Source organism: Canariomyces notabilis (genome assembly GCF_033297395.1).
Source record: "Canariomyces notabilis strain CBS 508.74 unplaced genomic scaffold N656scaffold_8, whole genome shotgun sequence".
NCBI classification, from domain to species: Eukaryota; Fungi; Ascomycota; class Sordariomycetes; order Sordariales; family Chaetomiaceae; genus Canariomyces; species Canariomyces notabilis.
In genome coordinates, this window is record NW_027041830.1 from 84,820 (window position 1) to 102,796 (window position 17,977).

At 55.3% G+C, this 17,977-nt stretch overlaps 9 protein-coding genes across 9 annotated transcripts; 7 read left to right on the forward strand and 2 right to left on the reverse strand.

The window, feature by feature from the left end:
- The first annotated feature begins 862 nt into the window (after positions 1–862).
- Positions 863–2,743, forward strand: N656DRAFT_778109 (Aldo/keto reductase). The gene is made up of 6 exons (XM_064814951.1): positions 863–1,155; positions 1,213–1,327; positions 1,418–1,693; positions 1,767–1,915; positions 1,979–2,076; positions 2,150–2,743. Exons 2-6 carry the CDS (start codon positions 1,253–1,255, stop codon positions 2,596–2,598), a joined length of 1,047 nt encoding a protein of 348 aa, XP_064670911.1. The 5' UTR covers positions 863–1,155; positions 1,213–1,252; the 3' UTR covers positions 2,599–2,743.
- A 252-nt stretch (positions 2,744–2,995) lies between these two features.
- Positions 2,996–4,108, forward strand: N656DRAFT_778110 (uncharacterized protein). Its single transcript, XM_064814952.1, has one exon. It carries the CDS (start codon positions 3,190–3,192, stop codon positions 3,943–3,945), a length of 756 nt encoding a protein of 251 aa, XP_064670912.1. The 5' UTR covers positions 2,996–3,189; the 3' UTR covers positions 3,946–4,108.
- A 529-nt stretch (positions 4,109–4,637) lies between these two features.
- On the forward strand, positions 4,638–5,884 carry N656DRAFT_778111 (uncharacterized protein). Its single transcript, XM_064814953.1, has 4 exons — positions 4,638–4,717; positions 4,756–5,286; positions 5,352–5,436; positions 5,495–5,884. The coding sequence occupies exons 1-4, from the start codon at positions 4,663–4,665 to the stop codon at positions 5,697–5,699; spliced, it is 876 nt and encodes a 291-aa protein (XP_064670913.1). The 5' UTR covers positions 4,638–4,662; the 3' UTR covers positions 5,700–5,884.
- A 174-nt stretch (positions 5,885–6,058) lies between these two features.
- N656DRAFT_613582 (uncharacterized protein) lies at positions 6,059–8,220 on the forward strand. Its single transcript, XM_064810310.1, has 4 exons — positions 6,059–6,472; positions 6,554–7,875; positions 7,941–8,014; positions 8,093–8,220. Exons 1-2 carry the CDS (start codon positions 6,177–6,179, stop codon positions 7,791–7,793), a joined length of 1,536 nt encoding a protein of 511 aa, XP_064670914.1. The 5' UTR covers positions 6,059–6,176; the 3' UTR covers positions 7,794–7,875; positions 7,941–8,014; positions 8,093–8,220.
- Positions 8,221–8,601: 381 nt separating this feature from the next.
- On the forward strand, positions 8,602–10,690 carry N656DRAFT_613671 (general substrate transporter). Its single transcript, XM_064810311.1, has 3 exons — positions 8,602–8,912; positions 8,969–9,294; positions 9,348–10,690. The coding sequence occupies exons 1-3, from the start codon at positions 8,825–8,827 to the stop codon at positions 10,566–10,568; spliced, it is 1,635 nt and encodes a 544-aa protein (XP_064670915.1). The 5' UTR covers positions 8,602–8,824; the 3' UTR covers positions 10,569–10,690.
- N656DRAFT_613525 (uncharacterized protein) lies at positions 10,691–11,648 on the forward strand. The gene has a single exon (XM_064810309.1). It carries the CDS (start codon positions 10,813–10,815, stop codon positions 11,362–11,364), a length of 552 nt encoding a protein of 183 aa, XP_064670916.1. The 5' UTR covers positions 10,691–10,812; the 3' UTR covers positions 11,365–11,648.
- An 846-nt stretch (positions 11,649–12,494) lies between these two features.
- N656DRAFT_707442 (metalloprotease MEP1-like protein) lies at positions 12,495–13,484 on the forward strand (the record flags this gene model as incomplete). Its single annotated transcript, XM_064811436.1, has 3 exons — positions 12,495–12,746; positions 12,819–13,342; positions 13,406–13,484. The coding sequence occupies 3 exons, from the start codon at positions 12,495–12,497 to the stop codon at positions 13,482–13,484; spliced, it is 855 nt and encodes a 284-aa protein (XP_064670917.1).
- A 452-nt stretch (positions 13,485–13,936) lies between these two features.
- N656DRAFT_788886 (aromatic compound dioxygenase) lies at positions 13,937–15,302 on the reverse strand (the record flags this gene model as incomplete). Its single annotated transcript, XM_064816730.1, has 4 exons — positions 13,937–14,593; positions 14,644–14,786; positions 14,845–14,993; positions 15,070–15,302. 4 exons carry the CDS (start codon positions 15,300–15,302, stop codon positions 13,937–13,939), a joined length of 1,182 nt encoding a protein of 393 aa, XP_064670918.1.
- A 1,213-nt stretch (positions 15,303–16,515) lies between these two features.
- N656DRAFT_778117 (uncharacterized protein) lies at positions 16,516–17,732 on the reverse strand. Its single transcript, XM_064814954.1, has 2 exons — positions 17,655–17,732; positions 16,516–17,523 (listed from the first exon to the last, which is right to left on the reverse strand). The coding sequence occupies exon 2, from the start codon at positions 17,349–17,351 to the stop codon at positions 17,010–17,012; it is 342 nt and encodes a 113-aa protein (XP_064670919.1). The 5' UTR covers positions 17,352–17,523; positions 17,655–17,732; the 3' UTR covers positions 16,516–17,009.
- Positions 17,733–17,977: the final 245 nt, after the last annotated feature.

Consider the following 17,977-nt stretch of genomic DNA (forward strand, 5'->3'; position numbering starts at 1 on the left):
TCCGTTAGTTGGGTCGCAGCGCTTCCCCTCCACCGAGATGACCCCCTAGAACGGTTTTATGAAGCTATTCTTTCTTATCCTTCTTATGACATCTGGAAATTGGTGTCTCGAGGGAGCGCTGTTTCTTAGACGCGCACTATGGCTGGTTTGCGTTTGGCTGCATCCTTGGGAACAATGCCTTTGCGATTCGACCTTGGTCTCGAAGCGGCACCGATTGTTCTCGATGGCCTTCTCTGGGCAACTTTACCAGAGGGGTAGTCGAGAGACATTGACCATGCCGGAGCACGGCCAGATCCTTCGATTCTTACAGTCCTTTACAATGCTCACGACAGCCAGGCTCGCCATCGAGTTTGGCGCTGCTTGTTCGCGCGGAAACAGGCAGAGCCAAGGTTTGGAGTTCCCGACCGCTGTCTGAGGTGGGGAAGACACATTCATGGAGGGCGGATAGGGTGGATAAAATGGGGTTCAGGGGAGTAATCATGCAGACGCACCGTATGGACTGGTCTTCATCACGCAAGTGCCTGGGAATGAAATCAGGCGTTCTGGCTGAATCCCCACGCCATCATGAGATATGGGATATTTTTGAGCCCTGCGAGAAACGTTCGCGTTCTCGCGGGACGTGGCTTCTTGGTGCTCGCGGCTCTTAGGCCAAGACACCTGCCTTGATTCGCGAGACTGGGGACTTGGAGAGGTGCGTGATCGAGGTGTCGAAAGACGGCTTAGATAGCTAGCTACTCTCCTTAGCTTACCATTCTATGTGCATTATTTGCTTGGTTCTCCAACGTAGTTTGGTCCTTTCCCTCCGCGGTTGACGGTGCCTTTTCCCGCGGCAATTGAGCTTATCGCCGATCACAGTTGCCATCACTCGTTCTTGTCCGAACTTCCGGACGGGTGGTGGGTCTCAAAGTCCCCGCCAGCCCGGCAAAGAACAGCATGTCATGTGGCGTCATTGGTTCTCTGCACTAGTGTAGCAACGAAGTCTCTTGCTTGCAACTTGCAACGGCATTTTCGAGCATTCGATGACTCGGGCAGGCAATCTTCCGTCCCCTCATATCTTGCCTTATAAGTAGCTGAACGCCATCCCTTGCCCAGGTCCATCTCCTCGTCTGAGTCGAGGCTCCAGCTTGAGAAGAACTGCTCAAGATTGTACGTAACGTGAGTTGACGCTGCATGAACTAAGTTCCCAAGTTCCTTGATGCTAATTACTGCTAGAGCTCAGACTAATATCCCAATAAGCAGTCTGTCTGTAAAGATGTCGTCTCCCTCAGCCAAACCCAGGGTCATTCTGGGGTTGATGACCTTTGGACCTGATGAGTCTGCTGGAGCAGTAGGTTTCTCCTCCTCTCCCCTCCCAGCTGAGCTACATGTAGACTCTCCGTCTGCCGACGAGATCTGACACTTACTGTCTGGTTTTTAGCGTATCACCGACCTGGGCGAGTACAACAAGGTGCTCGACCTGTTGCAATCGCGTGGCTACAATGAGGTGGACACGGCCCGGGTCTATGTCGGAGGCAAGCAGGAGGCGTTCACCCGCGATGCGCGGTGGAAGGAGCGCGGCTTGACTTTGGCTACTAAGATTGTGTATCCCAATCAGCCCGGGGCGAATACACGTGAGAAGGTGATTGAGTCGATGGAGACTAGTTTGAAGGAGTTGGGCGCCGAGAGAGTGGATATTGTTTATCTTCACGCGCCGGTAAGCCTCACTCACCATTTTAGTTTCCCTTGGGGGTTTGAAAGGAGCTTTGGGACTAACATAGAGGATCTAGGACCGCGCCGTGCCCTTTGCCGAGACACTTGCGGCTATTGACGAACTGCACAAGGCCGGCAAATTTGTACGGTTTGGGCTCAGCAACTTTACAGCGTTTGAGGTGGCCGAGATCGTCATGACGTGCAAGTACAACGGTTGGGTGCACCCGTAAGTCGGAACCCCTCTTCCGTCCGTTAGCTGAAGACTGCTGATATGCCAACTCCGGCACAGGACTGTCTACCAGGGCATGTATAACGCCATCACGCGCAGCATCGAGCCTGAGCTGATTCCGGCGTGTCGGCGATATGGCCTCGACATCGTCGTGTACAGTAAGTTGGCTCCGTCATTTTCCATTCCGCACTCTCTCTCCTCGGCACACCTCCGTCTAACTCTCTACAACAGACCCGATCGCAGGCGGGCTCTTCTCAGGCAAGATCAAATCAACCGACATGGTCCCCGCGTCAGGAAGGTTCAGCGACGTGGCGGCGTCGGGCCGGCTGTACCGGGACCGGTACTTCCGCGAATCCACTTTCCGGGCGCTGCAGGTGATTGAGCAGGCGGTGCAGAAGGCCGGCTTGACCATGATTGAAACGGCGCTGCGCTGGGTGATGCATCACTCGGCGCTGAAGATCAAGGACGGGAATGACGGCGTGATTATTGGGGTTTCGAGCCTGGAGCAGCTCGATCAGAACTTGACCCTTCTCGAGAAGGGTCCGCTGCCTGAGGAGCTTGTCAAGGCCCTGGACGAGGCGTGGGCTATTAGCAAGGCTGATACGGCGCCGTACTGGCATAAGGAGCTTGCGTATACGTATGATACTGAGGAGGCGCTGTTTAGGAAGGGGGCGAAATGAGCTGCGGATGATGCTGTAGGAGACGGAAACTCAGAACTGAGGGCCGTAGAGTCATTAGGACTTCAGACAGTTGCTCGACAGTTCCCTGGTTTACAATCGTCTAGGAGTCGAACATGTAATCCAAGATGCAGCATTGACCCCCTGTGCATACATGCATTACAGGCATCTGTAAATGCTGCTCCTTATGTGTTCCCGTATCGAATGTATGGATTTATGCCCTTCCCCTGAGCTTGGATGTCGCAAAGATGCCGCCTTGACCTCAATAGAAAACATAACAACAAATGGTACTAACTCTACGTCACTAATGCCTTGTATTGCATCTGGGACACCAGCCTAGTGCATAACAACGAAACTTCTAGTCTCTGGAAAGCGACAGTTCTTTGTCAACATGCTCTATTGTACTGTAGCGGTTTGCAACCCTTAGTGCTGCATACCTTACAAGGTCATTGTTTAGTTGGCAATGCAGTTGATGCTCCCACCATACTAATATATTAAGATGCACAAACGCTCCTGTTGATTTGCTGTCTTGATATCCTTTGTACGTCAACGACGATAGGTATCTTACCGCTCGTAACTCAACTTGCACATAACATGGATCACAGAAGCAGAACCTCGACACATGGCAGTCAGTCTGCTGACAGCTCTCGCCGCATGCCGCAACGCCACGATTCACTGCTGGTCAACCTCTCCAGCCTGACTCTCGATCTGCCCCGACGCAGTAGTTCTCTCACTTCCCGTTCTTCAGCCGACGTCACTGCCAGCTTATACCCTTCCACCGAGTACTCCGAACGCCCGCCTTCATCTACCACCACCACCACCACCACCACCACCACCACAACCGACCTCACCCCACCTGATACTCCCGACCAGGCAATCACCCCCCGCTCAATAGCCATCAAGCGCACAGTAGCCGCGCGACAGCGGCTGGCACAAGCGCACGAGGGCTGGCTCGTGGCGGCGCGGGCGCTCTGCTATGCGGGGGTGATACCGGATTACGATCAAGGCATCTCATCGTCGATGCAGGAATTTGGCGACGCCATTGTCGCGCGCTACGCGGCAGCTAGGTTCCTGCATGAGGTGCTCGTCGGCATGCCCCAGGAGCACTGGTTCGGGCCTAAGAAGAAGTTTGATGCCACGCTGAGGAGGCTCAAGACGCTTAAGGGTTTGGAGGGGAGTTTGATGTGCTGGGAGGGGTTGTTGTTGGAGATGTTGGAGGTAGTGGATAAGATTGATAATGGTGGTGGTGATGGTGTGCGGGCGTTGGAGGGGGTGAGGAAGGAGGAGCTGTGTAGAGAGATGAGGAGGGTGTTGGGGCGGTGGAGGAGAGGGATGCCGAGTCGGCCATGAGGACTGGACTCGAGGATTGAACTCAGCTTGAATTATGTTGGTGTGCAGCCTTTCGCATTGTATTACTATTTCAGAGTTGAAGAAAGGGTAGGTATTGTTGATCATCAAATAGCGTTGGACGCCGGAAGGTGATATCAGAGGAGAGGCTGTGCCTCAGCCTTCAGGTACTAGTGCAAGCGCCAGGGTCTCCGCCTCCTGAGGCTGAAGAGGAAGAGACGGGGAATCCCATGTTCACGCTAGCCTGACCCGGCCCGAAAATCATTTCCTGGAGAGATTGATGATCTTACGCCTTGCAGGAAGCTTACATTGGACCCGGGCCTGTATGTTTTTTCTCTCAGCACCTGGCTTGAAAGACTTGAGAAACTGCCCATCTTTCACCAGAAAATGCAGAAAATGTGCCGATGATATTATCGTTAAGGGAAACGTTTTGCTCGATTATTTACTATGGGTATTGATGCAATATGTTCTAGACCAGTAAGCTGTTCGTAGGTAAGGTAGGTACGGTGTATGCTGTAAATACTTGTGTAACGGACATGTTGGTGTTGGACTGTTGGTAATTCAGGCCCCTGCCGTAAGCTCTCTTGCGCTAGCAACCCCAGCCCCGAGCTTAACCCAGGCAGCTGCAGCGCTAAGCTTCTGTCATTCGCCCGTTCGCGTCCACGTCGAGAACTCCAGGCTTACGGTTTTCCGCGGTGCAGCCTTCCGTGTGGACCAGTTATGGAACACGAAAAGGCCAAGAGCCAAGCAGAGCACTGCCCCTTGCATCTGCGAAGTGCGAACCTAAAAAACCGCCAGTCACCGACTCACCAGCAATTTATTGGGCTTTAAAATGTGGCTGGTCGCCCCTGCTGTGCTGGCCGATTCTTTGCTTCGACATCCCCAACGACTCCACGAGCGCTGTTGTTTCGCCCTTCCAGATCTCTTGCATCGTAACGGCTCTGTACCTTGATCAACACCCCTCAAAGGTCTCCAAGATGGCCCAGCAAATGGCCCAGCAGTTCCAGCAGCAGATGGGCCAGCAGATGGGCTACGGTTACCAAGCCCAGCTGCCACCGCCGCCCCAACCGCTGGGCATCTTCAATGAGTTCATTTTCAGCCAGCCCGTGACGCTGGTGCTCAAAGAAAAGATGTTTGACAGCTTCGACATCAACGACATCAACGGCCATCCCGTCCTGCGCGTCAAGGGCCATCTCGCGTCGCTGCATGGCCGGAAGTCGGTTTACAACCTCCGAGACCAACACCTCTTTGACATTTCCAAGGAGCTTATGCACATCCATGCCACCTTTGTCGTCGAGGATCCCGGCCAGAGGAAGCTCATGGAGGTGAAGAGCAGCTTTGCTCGTACGTTTTGCCTAGTCGACCATATCAAATGTCGAGTGTAGTCCTCGTGTCCTGACAAAGCGCAGTCCTCGGGTCCAAAGCCACAGCCACATTCACCACAGTTCAGGGCCAGCCTGTGTCCCTGATGATGAAGGGGAACTGGTTTGACACGTTAGTATTTGTCTCTAATGATGCATGTTAGAGAGGGTTTAGAACTAACAGCCAATAGGGCTGCCGACATCGTCAATGAGGCCACGGGCCAGCCCGTTGCCCGCATCCAGCGCCAGCTCACTGGGGGCGAGATCTTGTTTGGCCGCCAGACATACCACTTGACAGTGGCCCCGGGCGTTGACACGGCGCTGCTGGCCGCCATGTGCATCTGCATGGACGAGAAGAACAACGAGGGCAAGGGCGGCCTGTGCACTGTGATGTGATGCCGACTGGAGCGATTACGAACTGGAGGTAATTATGGCGGTGGGTAATCCGGGAATCTGGTTTGCATGTTCATGTTGATACGCGTTATCCTTATTATACCCCCTGTGCTATGTTTTTGGGATTGGACGATTCAGCTAGGTAGAGTTCGATGGCAAACAAATGGCACTGCTAGACGACGAAAACATCCCGTGTTGTCATCTGCCTTCGTGTATGCGCGGTACTGTGAGTTCAGACGGTGACATCACAGGAGCCCGAGTCAACGATGCAGCCATCTCGACCAGCAAACAGCACTCTCCACTCGCTGCGATGGGCAACCGACTCTCCCACAACACCGTCTCATGATGACGAAGACCATGGGGTGTCCAAGCTGCTACATATAATACTCTCTCAACATCCAGACGTCTCGCCTATTGAAGTGTCCCATCGACGCCTCCAGCCCTTCTCAACGCCAGTCCGACCTACTTAAGCAACACGCAATGCAACAGCCTTCGACCGAGCACAGCTGGCGAGATGACCTCTTCCACCAGACGGTTACCAGGCACAGCACCAAGATACACGAGTTCTTCGGCCTGTCCCCGTCGGCCAGCCCCACAACCGACACCAGCAGCCGGGGCAGGATCGTCTCCGTGATCTCTCAGCCGGTCGAGACAGAGCCACCACTCGCACCGCTCGAGAGAAGAAAGCGCTTTGCCCTTTGCCGCGGCGCAGGTGACATAGTTTTGCGCGCAGGACAGTTCCTGGCGGCTCTGATCCAGTCCTTCCGCCCGATCTGGTCCGTCGCCCTGCCCTCACCCCTTCCATCCCGCTGACTAGACCAGCTCTGATAGAACTAACATATGTGTATGTCAAAAAGGTTCACACCCTCAACCTCCCTCGCAACCCTCGCTCTCGCAATCCGACTCCTCCCACCATCAGGCATCTCCTTCCCAGCGCTAATCCCCATCTCCACAGCGCTCTACCTCGCGTCACTGGCCCTGTTCGTCCCAAGCTCCCTGCTCTTCCTCCTACAGACACTATTCTTCCCTTCCCGGCGGCGGCGGACTACAACAACACCCCGGAACGAGTGCAGTCTCGAACTAGGCTACCTGTCCTCCTGGCCGACAACATTCATGCTGTACGTCGCGTTCGGCGGGTTCGCGGCCGCCGAGGGCAGGGTGGGTAGTAGTAGTGACAGAGCGTTCGTGCTGGCGGTGTACGTGGCGTGGTGGGTGGGCGCGGCGTGGTGCGGCGCCACGGTGCTGTACGTGCTGGCCGTGCTGCTGTCGCTGCGCGTGCACGGGACGAGCCGTACGCCCGGAGGGAGGTTCGCGCCGCTCGTCGGGCTGGCTATGTGTCTGTGGGGAGCTGCGACGGTGGCGCTGGTTGGTGGGGTGCTGGCGGCGCTGAGGGTGAGGACTGTAAGTCACGGCGATGATGGAGCGCGACTGCTGGGAGATGATGGGATCCTGTCGGGTGGCCTGGCGGCTCCTGTGGTGGTGGTTCCGATCTGCACCGTCGGCGCGGCGCTCTTCATGGCCGGCTTCACCTACGCCGTGCTGCTGCATGAGTTGGTGCTGGTCACGGGATGGCCGCCGCCCGAGCAGACGGCCGCCATGTTCTTTCTTGTTGCGCCGTTCGCGCAGTGCGCGGCTGCGCTGCTAATCCTGGCCCAGGCGGCGGGGCGGAGCGGCGGGGGTCAGGTTGTGGCTGCGTCTTCGGTTGGACGCAAGGTCGTTGCCAACAACGACAACAAGACTATGATGCTCGAGGGATTCACGGCGATGCCGGCGCTGGAGATAATGTGCGTCGTCCTGGCGCTGCTGATAGGAGGGGCGGATGTCGTCTGGTTGGTGTTTGGACTTGTCACGGCGTTTTACCGGCTTTCTCGAAGAGAACTCGCGTGGAATTCGAGCTGGAATGGTGTCGTCGCCCCGATAGCAACGCTCGCGATTCTGTGCATACTCTTGGCTACGGCGTTGAGTTCGCCGTTCTTTCGCATTGCTGGCTGCGTACTCATAGTCTTCGGTCTTTTGGTTCTGGTTGTCAACGTTGGGTTTTCGGCACGACTGGTGTTTGCTGCAAAGGAGAAGCAGGACACGACTTCGACCGCTTAAACGAGGCATTGACTCGCATATTACGTTATACCTTTGACCTGCATGCACCGTTCCTTCCATTCATCCATTGAACGAGTTCTAGGTTGGCAAAAGCACCTCGTCCATGAATTCCGTCGCCAAACCGTAAGCTTACCACATCCACAAAAGCCAATAGCAAGTTTGGTCGCCTGTTTGTGCATGTTCAGGTCATTTGACCATGATCTTGGAAGAAGATGACCTAGGTAAGAAACTAAAAGGCAGCGATGCTCGCTGCGCGCATTTTTTTACCTGGTCGTGGCTGCTAAGTTGTGCTCTGCCAGGGCAGAACGCCGCCCCGTTGCTCATTCACATCCGACGCCGGTAGCCGAGCTGCCGGACTCCACACCTCCGACCCGGCCTGACCGCCATGAAAAACTCTCGAGCATATTTCGGTTTCCCACAGTCAGAATCCTCCTGTACCCGGCTCGGGATACCCGAGTAAGGTATGAGAGTGAAGATCGCCATGGTGCGACAGGCCGACGATCTCTCCAATGTCGTCATCAACTCCACTGGTTTGGAGGCGAGACACGCTACGGCACCGCATGCCGGAGCTGATTTGCTGCCCCGCGCAACACCACCGCCCTCCTGTCATTGTTCTCCCTGTTCACTGGCTCTTTAGGTACGGGTCTGTTGGCAATACCGCTTTTTATTCTCCAGCTGCAGGACCCCTGATTCCCAGTCTGACCCCAGCAAGCCCCGCAGTTCCCATCATCTCCATCGGAGCCCGCAGCGGGACCAAGTCCGAGGTGAGTAAGACGGCAGTGACGATCTTTCAAGTTGGACCCGGCGGATAGCGGCATGCTGCGACTAAACCAGGGAAGAAGAACAAAGTTATAAAACCATGGTTTCCGATTTTTCCTTGCATCGAACCGATGCATATATAATACATTTCCCTCTGCCGTGCCCTGATCATCCTTGTTGCTGTACCCCGCCCCTGAAGACAGAGTCGAGCAACCTCCCTCTTCATCTACACTTGAGGATCCATGATTCGCCGGTGAAGACTGGAAAACACCATGAAACCATTCCTAGGGCTCAGAGGCCAGGCCCTGAACCTGGCCGTGGGCACCATTGCAGGCTGTGACTTTCTCTTGTTCGGCTATGGTATGACTTCCCTCTGCGTCTGCGATGTTCCTGTACCACTAACAAAGCATCCACAGATCAGGGAGTCATGGGCGGCATTCTCACACTCAACGAGTTCTTGAATACGTTCCCTATGATCAACCCCAAGGCTGGACCCCCAGACGAGGCAAGCATGCGCTCAACCTACCAGGGCATTGCCGTTGCCTCGTACAATCTAGGGTGCTTCCTCGGTGCCATCATCACCATTTTCATTGGCAACCCGCTGGGGCGAAAGCGCGTCATCATGTTGGGCACAAGTGTCATGGTTGTCGGCGCCATCTTGCAGGCCAGTTCCACGACTCTTGAGCAGTTCATTGTTGGCAGAATCATAACCGGGCTCGGCAACGGCGGGAATACATCGACTGTGAGTCCCTATAGCGGGTAACAAAACGGAGAAGGGGGCTAATCATGGAACAGGTACCCACCTGGCAATCAGAAACCTCCAAAGCCCACAAACGAGGCAAAATGGTCATGATCGAAGGCGCCCTCATCACCTGCGGCATCATGATCAGCTACTGGATCGACCTCGGCTTCAGCTTCGCCCCGGGCTCCGTGGCCTGGCGCTTTCCCCTGGCCTTCCAAATCTTCTTTTGCATCATCATCCTAATCTTCATCCCCTTCCTCCCGGAATCTCCCCGGTGGCTGATCCTGAAGGGCCGCGAGGACGAAGCGAAGGAGGTCATTGCCGCGCTCGAAAACACAGACACAACCGACCGCGTCGTCGAGAACGAGTTCCTCTCCATCAAGGAGACCGTCCTGGAAATGTCCAAAGGCACCTTTGCCGACCTGTTCACCATGGACAAGAACCGGAACCTGCACCGGACCATGCTGGCCTACCTGAACCAAGTCTTTCAGCAGATCTCAGGCATCAACCTCATCACCTACTACGCGGCCGTCATCTACTCGGATCTCGGCATGACTGATTTCATGTCCCGGCTCCTGGCCGCACTGAACGGTACCGAGTACTTCATTGCCTCATGGCCGGCGGTGTTCCTCGTGGAACGGGTTGGACGCCGCAAGCTGATGCTGTTCGGCGCCGTGGGGCAGGCCGCCACGATGGCCATCCTCGCCGGGGTCAATTCGCGCAAGGAATCCGGCTTCCAGATTGCGGGGATTGTCTTCCTCTTCGTCTTCAACACCTTTTTTGCTGTCGGCTGGCTGGGCATGACCTGGCTGTACCCGGCCGAGATTGTCCCGCTGCGCATCCGGGCGCCGGCCAACGCGCTCTCGACCTCGGCGAATTGGATCTTTAACTTCCTTGTCGTCATGATCACCCCGGTGGCGTTTACCAATATTGGGTACCAGACATACATCATCTTTGCGGTGATCAATGCTTTTATGGTGCCGTGTGTGTACCTGTTTTATCCGGAGACGGCGTACCGCTCACTCGAGGAGATGGACAGCATATTTCACAAGGTGCCGGATGGCTGGAAGGGTGTGTTTGCCGTTGTGCGCCAGGCCAAGGTCGAGCCCAGGTGGTATGGCAAGAATGGGGAGCTGTTGGTCGACTATGAGAAGACGGAGGAGCATCAGAGGCATGTGCAACTGGGAAGTGGCCTTGTGAGGCCGAACGGGGAGAGGGAGAAGTCCGGCGGCGGAAGCGGGGAGGTAAGCCATGAGGAGTACAAGCCGGTCTAGAGAGAGAGGTTTCCTGGATCCGTCTCTTCGAATTCGCATGGCCTCTACCCGATCAGAGCCATGGTTATACGTCTAAAAGGCGCATTCCGCCCCAGCTTGGTCTATTCGCGAGACGACTCAGGGCAATCCGCATTTAGATTCAGCAACACGCGTCCTGCAACTTGAACAGGCGTTTGGGTGACCATACGACAATGCCCCTGACAGTACCTATGGTTCCAACCTTGACGAGAAAGCTTCCACACTGATGACAGCGATGAGCCCAGAAATAGCAGCGTCTGTCTTCCTGTGTTGGCGCTACTGCTGCCTGAGATCGATTCTGATGTCGTGGGCTGCATTGGCATTTCCCTTCCTTTCCCCTTCAAGAGCTTCTCACCTCATCATCTTGCCACCACCGTCGATGCGGTGCAGGTCATACAAATCATCAAGATGGGCCTGTGGCCGGCCAGGCGGCAACTCAGCCCGGCCTGAAAAAGCGGCCTTGAACCGTTGCCCTGTGCTCATCAAGCCCCTGATCGAACAGATGAGGCGACAACGAGCTTGGCGGGAAGATAACGATCTAAAATGGCCCCTGGCTCACTCATGGCCAGGCTGTGGAAAATCACCACAGCTGAGGTCGTGGGGGGAGTGTAAGGGCTGTGAATACATAGCAGCACGTGAGGTCAGCTCGGTCAGGGGTAAGAATCTTCTCTTTGCATGTGAATGGGCAGCAGCGCAGACCGTGGCAACTCGACGCATTGATGAGGGAAATAGCATTCAACAGAAGTTCTTGACTTTAGAGCTTCCTTCTGTGCGATAGCCAAGATGGAAGTTCCTTGAACGCCGCTACCCGCTGACTCTAGTCGTGCTTCGTCTCCACTCAGAGGCCACTATCTAGCGGGTATCTGAAGGTCGCAACCGCGGCCGGGGGTCATGTAACCTCAAGATCACCTACCTACCAACACTACTAACAATATTGAGTAGTAGTTGGGAGAGTTGATGCCTGATTACCACCTGCGAAAAAGCATACCGAGACAAACTCCTGCCTAATGAGCATTTTGGCAGTGCCTAGGCAGCCCGAGGCGCTAGCATCAACAGCGTTAACCCGCGTTATCTCCCGGGGTTATGCCTCTCTCGGCAGCTGCCCAATTGGGGAGGTCGCAGTCGAGTGCCGAGCCCCTTTTCCGCCTCCGCATCTGTCTCCGTGGGGCGGCGGGACTTGGCGGCTCCAAGTACCGGGAAGCAATCGGCAACCATGGCAGACAGGAACGTTTAACTTTTAAGCGTTTGACCATCACCGATCTCGGCATTGACTAGTAGGAGTTGAAAAGGGATTGTCCTCCGTACCTAGGGCGTGTGCTGTGAGGCCGGCCGGGTCCGCCCCTCTCATGACCGGGCTACTTAGCCGGCCAGGGGTTATCTCTCCCGATACCGAGGTACGTTTGTTCCCCGGAAATCAGTCAGGCCCAAGGCCAGATCGAAAGGGACCCCAGCCCAAGAAGCCGCCAATCACGGTGGTGAATCACGTGTCGCGACCTGCGCTAGAGAGGATGGGCAGTGGACATCAGAGATCGGATCAGGAAGGACTAATCCAGAGGTCAGCCTAACCACATACACAAGTTCTTCGATTTGGGGGTCGCATTGCAGTCTGACCAGGGGAAGCATGACCCGCGCAAGGGGCCGTCGTTTGCCCCGACCTTCCGGAATTCGCCATCATGCCCGAGGGTGCGTTGTGGCGAGTCTTTTTTGACTCTGTCAAGACGAAGGTGTGAAGTTGAGATAGAAGGAGACGGGAGTGTTGAGAGGAGATGGCATGAAGATATAAACCCAGCATGGTCCGCAAGGTTCTCATCCTCCAGCTCGACAGACCATCGGTAGCAGCCGCTTAATCAATCTGAGGATATTGCCTGCCCTCTCTCATTGGCCTGTCCCTATTCCTTCCTGCCCGCCATGCGTTTCATTCCACTTGTCCTTGCCGCCGCGGCAGCCCAGTCGGTCCTTGCCGCGCCCAAGCAGCTCCGGGGCTTCAGCTGCGGCGCGCCCGACCCGGATGAGCGCCACATCAAGATCTCGCAGGCCTTTGCCACCATCGAGGCCTCGGCTGCCGAGTCGGGCAACCTCACTGCTCGCGCGGTGACGACCGTGGATGTTTACTTCCATGTTATCGCCAGGTCAAACTCGGTTGCCGACGGCTACATTCCGGTATGACTATTGACAGCCCCTGAAACCTCCCATGTGCGTTGAGAGGGTACTAACTTGGAGATTGACATCCAGGACTCCCAACTCACGGCGCAGCTCAACACCCTGAACGCGGCCTACGCCCCGCACAACTTCCAGTTTTCCCTCAAGGGCGTAACACGCACCATCAACGCGCAGTGGGCGGCCGACGACAACGGCTACGAGATGACGATGAAGCGGGCGCTCCGCAAGGGCACCTACCGCACCCTCAACGTCTACTTTTTGCCCGACATGGGCTCCAACCTGGGCTACTGCTACTTCCCGGACTCTGTGTCCTCCGGTTCGACAGCGTTCTACCGCGACGGCTGCACCGTGCTGTCGGCTAGTGTTCCTGGCGGGAGCGCGACCAACTTTAATCTGGGTCATACCACCACCCATGAGGTTGGTCATTGGTTCGGGCTGTACCATACCTTCCAGGGCGGGTGCACCGGTGCTGGGGATTCGGTCTCGGATACCCCCGCGCAGGCATCGGCCACGTCGGGATGCCCGGTTGGAAGGGACTCGTGCCCGTCGCAGTCGGGGCTGGATCCGATTCATAACTATATGGACTACTCTTATGAGTACGTTTATTCATTTTGTCTCCCCCATTTAAGAGTTTACCCGTGCTGACATTCTCATCGCAGCTCTTGCTATGAGGAGTTCACCCCCGGCCAGCGGGCGCGCATGCAGAGCTTCTGGAACACGTACCGCGCGGGCAAATAAGTAACGCGCAGGGATTGCGGGAGTTCATACTAATAGCATGTTTGGATAATCATGTAATAATGCTGCGACGAACGCAAGGGGCATAGCTGGGGATTCATGAATGATGCATGTGGTATGACGGATACAAAGTCAGGGGCTCAGGGGTACGGGTCTTCATATTGAGCGGTATTTAAGTCCTTCAATACTAGAACATCATTTTCAAGGACTCACCGTTGAAGTGACATGCTCTTAACAGGTACTCAAGAGCACCTCAAGGGTGATATGCAAGGCTGCCTCGAGGAAAGGACTCGAAGGGATGCACAATCTCAAGTTCCATGCCTTATTTACATGTATGTTGTTGACCTGAATCTGAGCTCGGAACGGATAATCGGACTGATTGACAATATAGACACTGAATCTGATCCCTGGATCACTCATTCCAAGCGAACTGGCTTCACGACTTGCTCCCACAATCACTCAGCCTCCTCCTCACCCCTCACCTCCTCCTCCCTCTCAGCAGCAGCAGCAGCCCTCCTCTTCCTACCACCACCCCACCCCGGGAACCCACCCCAGCCACCTCCAGGAAACCCACCACCACCATTCATCTTCGCAACCGGCCCATTCGGGTTCATAACCCCCCCATTCGCAGTCCAATACGCCGCCGGACTCACCGGCTTGTTGGCCTGCTGGTTAATCCCAAACCTAATCCACGCAAACAGGCCCTCATCCAGCGTCTTACCCACCAACGCATACCGCACAATAGGATCATCTCCATTAGCACCCTGCATGAACAGAAAATCGGCCGTGTTCTGCGTGATGGGCATGCGGTTGGAGCTGTACGGTGCGATCTTATCCGCGGCTGTGATCAAGCCCTGGTCGAAATAGAGCTGTCCGATGTGTGCCGCGCGCCCGCCCGTGATGGTGTTGTTCGCCTGCTTGGTGGCGCCGAGGTAGACGATGGCGTGGATGTGTGTGGCTCGGCCCTGGTAGTGGCCGGGGAAGAGGGAGTCGAAGGAGGCGATGCCGTGGCTGTCGGTTGGTTGCACCCCGCGGAGGGTGGTGCCTTTCAGGATGGAGGAGTCGTTCGGGTCGCCCATGCCGGGGTAGCCTTGGACGCCGACGTAGATGCCCTGGATAGGTCAGTGATGGAATCAGGTGGTAAGGGGGAAAGTTGACTGACGGTGGCGTTGGAGCTCCAGATGTCGACGTAGGCGTTAGGCACCGTCTGGCACGTCCGGTAGTCGACGACTTGGATGACCAGCGTCAACTTGATGCCTTTTTCGCCCCCGGTAATGTCCTTCCTAATCTCCTCTCCTTGGACGTCTGCATGCGGTAGGGGTCAGTTCAGCTGCTTCTGGTCGGATAACCCCTGAGGACTTACACAGCGGACCCTGGTCGACGGCGGGCATCAGCATGCAGGCGCCGGCATCAGAGAACAGGGTACTGAGATCCATGTTTTTGGAGACCGTCTTGTTGCTCTTGTGGTCGATCCGAGACACCGAGATGTAGTCCCGCGGACTGATGTCCCGCCTGTGAGTGAGTGTGGATCAGCATCTGCTACGTCCAGTCCTGTAGGTACAACACATCCTTCATATCAGTCTCTTACTTCTCAGGGACCTCAATGCCCAGCTGTCGCCGCAGCCGCTGCAGCTCTCGTGCATGGATCTCGACCGTCTTCTTTATGAATTCGGGATGGTTGAACTCCGCCTCGCAGTGGGCCAGGGACTTGCGTTCCAGCGGAAGGGCAGCGTGCGCGTACACCTCCTCCTTGTGGCCCGGATGGGCCAGGGCCAGAGGGGCTGCCAGCAAGAGACTTGACAGGAAGGCTTTCAGAGCCATTGTGTTTCGACCACCTTAGTGCTGCCACCCGGGATTGTGTCGAGTCTCACGGTGGAGATGGGGAATCAGTAGGATATAACGGGCCTGGCCAAGATGAACATGGCGGTTCCGGTCGGGTATTTACGCTTTCCTGCTTTACTTAGCACTCGGCAAGTCCCAGACTCACACGCCCAGCCCAGTTCTCGGCTCCGTCCTCCGAGGATGGGAACGCTGGTTGCATCCCTGACGAGTGACGATGCCACAATCAATATCCGGGTCGCATCAGCAGCAATTCACCCATGGACACACTTGGCCACCGCTTGGCGCCAGGACTCTCGAGAACAGGGCGACTATAGGAGTTTGATATTAGCACCTGACGCTATATGCTGTTGATGCTGTAGCCGGCAAGCAATCATTGGCCTTGGATTACACGACGTCTCCATTCAGACCCATCACCACCAAGCAACACGCAACCGCCAAGGCGGTTTTTACCCCGGATTTTAATCTCGGCTTGCTTCTCGGACGAGCGAATCGGGTTGGCCGGCGAGATTTGGGTTGGCTTACAGCCAGGCGGTTAAAATGCCCGGCGTGTCCCATGCACATTGACCATGACACAATTTTACACAAACGATGAACAGCTTTAACCAGATTTTCGGAGACGACGCGTCCATCGACTCCATCTATATATTAGCTGTTTGCTGCGATACACTCAAGACTCTGCTAGTCTGGCTCGGCAGTTGGCTGCGGTATGCTGTCGTGACGATGTCGTCTTCTTCCCCCGCTTTCCGTGCCGTCATTGCTACATTTGTCGATTGCCTCTTGTAGAGTGGTGCGTTACAAACCCATGTCGGATTCCGGCTGTGTCTGCAGTGGGCTTGATGATCTGGGGTTCCGGCGTAGAGGAAACTTGGGCCTGTTAGCCTCGACAACGGAGCAAGGTACAGCCGGTATCTACTACGATGTAGGCATGTAATTCATTTTGGTGCTATTTTTGAGATATTGTGGAGTTTGAGTTGGGTTGCTTAACCGAACCTGCGGTGCTCTCTCTGCTGCTCTCACTTTTGGCCCTTGCCGGTCGAGTACGGAAGCAGTTGATGTTTGCTGACCAGTTCCTTATTGCCGACGACGTGATTTGCTAGAACTACCTCGCTTGACCAGGAGATATAAATCGTATAGTGGTCGTGGAGTATGTCGATAAGAGATCATCTGGCTGCTCGAGACAGACCAGGTTTACCTTGCCACAACGTTTTCATGGCCTTGATGCCGCCAAGGGCAACGGAAGTAGAAGGGGCTTGATACGTGTAAGTTAAATTGCCTTTCATAGTAGGTTGTAGGTGCTGTCCTGCATCATCCTACACTTCCGAAGCTCACCTTCCTCCTTCCTCCACGCCTCTTGGGCGGCAATTTCATGCCCATTTTGTCTTACCCACAGAGCCCAGTCAAAGCGACCCTGCTTACGAGCTTGGGCAACCCCAGCATACCACTGCAGAAGGTTTTACCAAGAGTTTACTCCTCGTCCCCTTCTCCATCAGGGCCATCGGTAAAGTATATCGCACAGGTCGTTAGACTATATGCGTTGGACTCATAGGAGGCCAGTTTGTACTCTTCCTCGGCGGAGGATCCCCTGTATTATCACTGTCTACAAGCGCCTCCTCCATCTCCTCCCTGCCAACCCACTCCCCTTCCTCCCCAATCAACACCTTCTCCTTCCTCAACAACTCCACAACCTCAGCAGTCCACTCCTGACAGCGCCCTCAGCCTATCCCTTGGCACCAACGGCCTCGCGCCATCGAACTGCTTCGCAGGCGGCTCAACGGAGCGGCATATCTCGTCGACCCGGTGGTACTCGCTCTCCGGTACATAGCCGAGGAGTTTGCGTCTCTGGAACTCGGGGGATGCCAAGGGATGCAGCTCCGGGCGTGGAGCGTACACCATCCCGGACTGGATGTTGCCGGTTACGTGGTATAAGTGTCCGGTGCCGGTTTGAGCATTGGTCTCGACGAAGAGGGAGTGGTGCGCGCGTGGGGCGCCGAGGCTGGCGTGCAGGTAGATCTTGTGGCCTGACTGCATATTTGGTTACACCTATACATAACGTTAGGTTCTCTTTCTATGGCGGATGGGGTTGATTGGCTCCAATAAGACTGGTGCGTTATGTTGTTAAGTCCTAGGTTGTTTCGTGCGGGAGATTGCAGCGTTATGGAGGGAATGATGTTAGGCACCAAGAAGAATAAGGAGAGCTAAGGTAAAAGACAACCTTGACTAAGCGCCCCTTATTTTCTCCGAGTCCCTGCCTTTGCCAATGATTGGGATCTCTCTGCCTCAGTCATGCGTCTTGGTGGTATCTCCTGCTGACTCAGTGTCTCCAACACCCAGGCGAACTTACGCTTTTATGCTCATAGGTAAACATACGGTAGTAATCAGACAGGGGTATACAGGGGTAACAAGTCCGAGATGATCTGCTGCAGAGTCCGAGGTCTCTCACCGACAGCTCTGTTGCTGATTTGCCACACAAAATGGCAATCTGACGCGTAGCATTGAAATATCAGAACTCATGTAAACAGCCTGTGTGAGAATCCAGAAAATGGCTCTGTTTTCATCGCCGTTTTCATTGATGTCAATTCAGCTGAACTGATGAACTCTCAGCTGGCGGCACTCCCATCATGACAACGCCGCAATCAGATATCCAGCATCAACAG

Bases quoted from the DNA above. Each gene is read 5' to 3' on its own strand.
- N656DRAFT_778109 (XM_064814951.1), top strand. From the start codon at position 1,253: ATGTCGTCTCCCTCAGCCAAACCCAGGGTCATTCTGGGGTTGATGACC. The intron at 1,328-1,417 runs GTAGGTTTCTCC...TCTGGTTTTTAG, and splicing joins CTGATGAGTCTGCTGGAGCA to CGTATCACCGACCTGGGCGA. The intron at 1,694-1,766 runs GTAAGCCTCACT...TAGAGGATCTAG, and splicing joins TTGTTTATCTTCACGCGCCG to GACCGCGCCGTGCCCTTTGC.
- N656DRAFT_778110 (XM_064814952.1), top strand. From the start codon at position 3,190: ATGGATCACAGAAGCAGAACCTCGACACATGGCAGTCAGTCTGCTGAC.
- N656DRAFT_778111 (XM_064814953.1), top strand. From the start codon at position 4,663: ATGGAACACGAAAAGGCCAAGAGCCAAGCAGAGCACTGCCCCTTGCAT. The intron at 4,718-4,755 runs GTGCGAACCTAA...CCGACTCACCAG, and splicing joins CTGCCCCTTGCATCTGCGAA to CAATTTATTGGGCTTTAAAA. The intron at 5,437-5,494 runs GTTAGTATTTGT...AACAGCCAATAG, and splicing joins AAGGGGAACTGGTTTGACAC to GGCTGCCGACATCGTCAATG.
- N656DRAFT_613582 (XM_064810310.1), top strand. From the start codon at position 6,177: ATGCAACAGCCTTCGACCGAGCACAGCTGGCGAGATGACCTCTTCCAC. The intron at 6,473-6,553 runs GTCCGTCGCCCT...TATGTCAAAAAG, and splicing joins CAGTCCTTCCGCCCGATCTG to GTTCACACCCTCAACCTCCC.
- N656DRAFT_613671 (XM_064810311.1), top strand. From the start codon at position 8,825: ATGAAACCATTCCTAGGGCTCAGAGGCCAGGCCCTGAACCTGGCCGTG. The intron at 8,913-8,968 runs GTATGACTTCCC...AAGCATCCACAG, and splicing joins CTTTCTCTTGTTCGGCTATG to ATCAGGGAGTCATGGGCGGC. The intron at 9,295-9,347 runs GTGAGTCCCTAT...ATCATGGAACAG, and splicing joins ACGGCGGGAATACATCGACT to GTACCCACCTGGCAATCAGA.
- N656DRAFT_613525 (XM_064810309.1), top strand. From the start codon at position 10,813: ATGACAGCGATGAGCCCAGAAATAGCAGCGTCTGTCTTCCTGTGTTGG.
- N656DRAFT_778117 (XM_064814954.1), bottom strand. From the start codon at position 17,351: ATGCAGTCAGGCCACAAGATCTACCTGCACGCCAGCCTCGGCGCCCCA.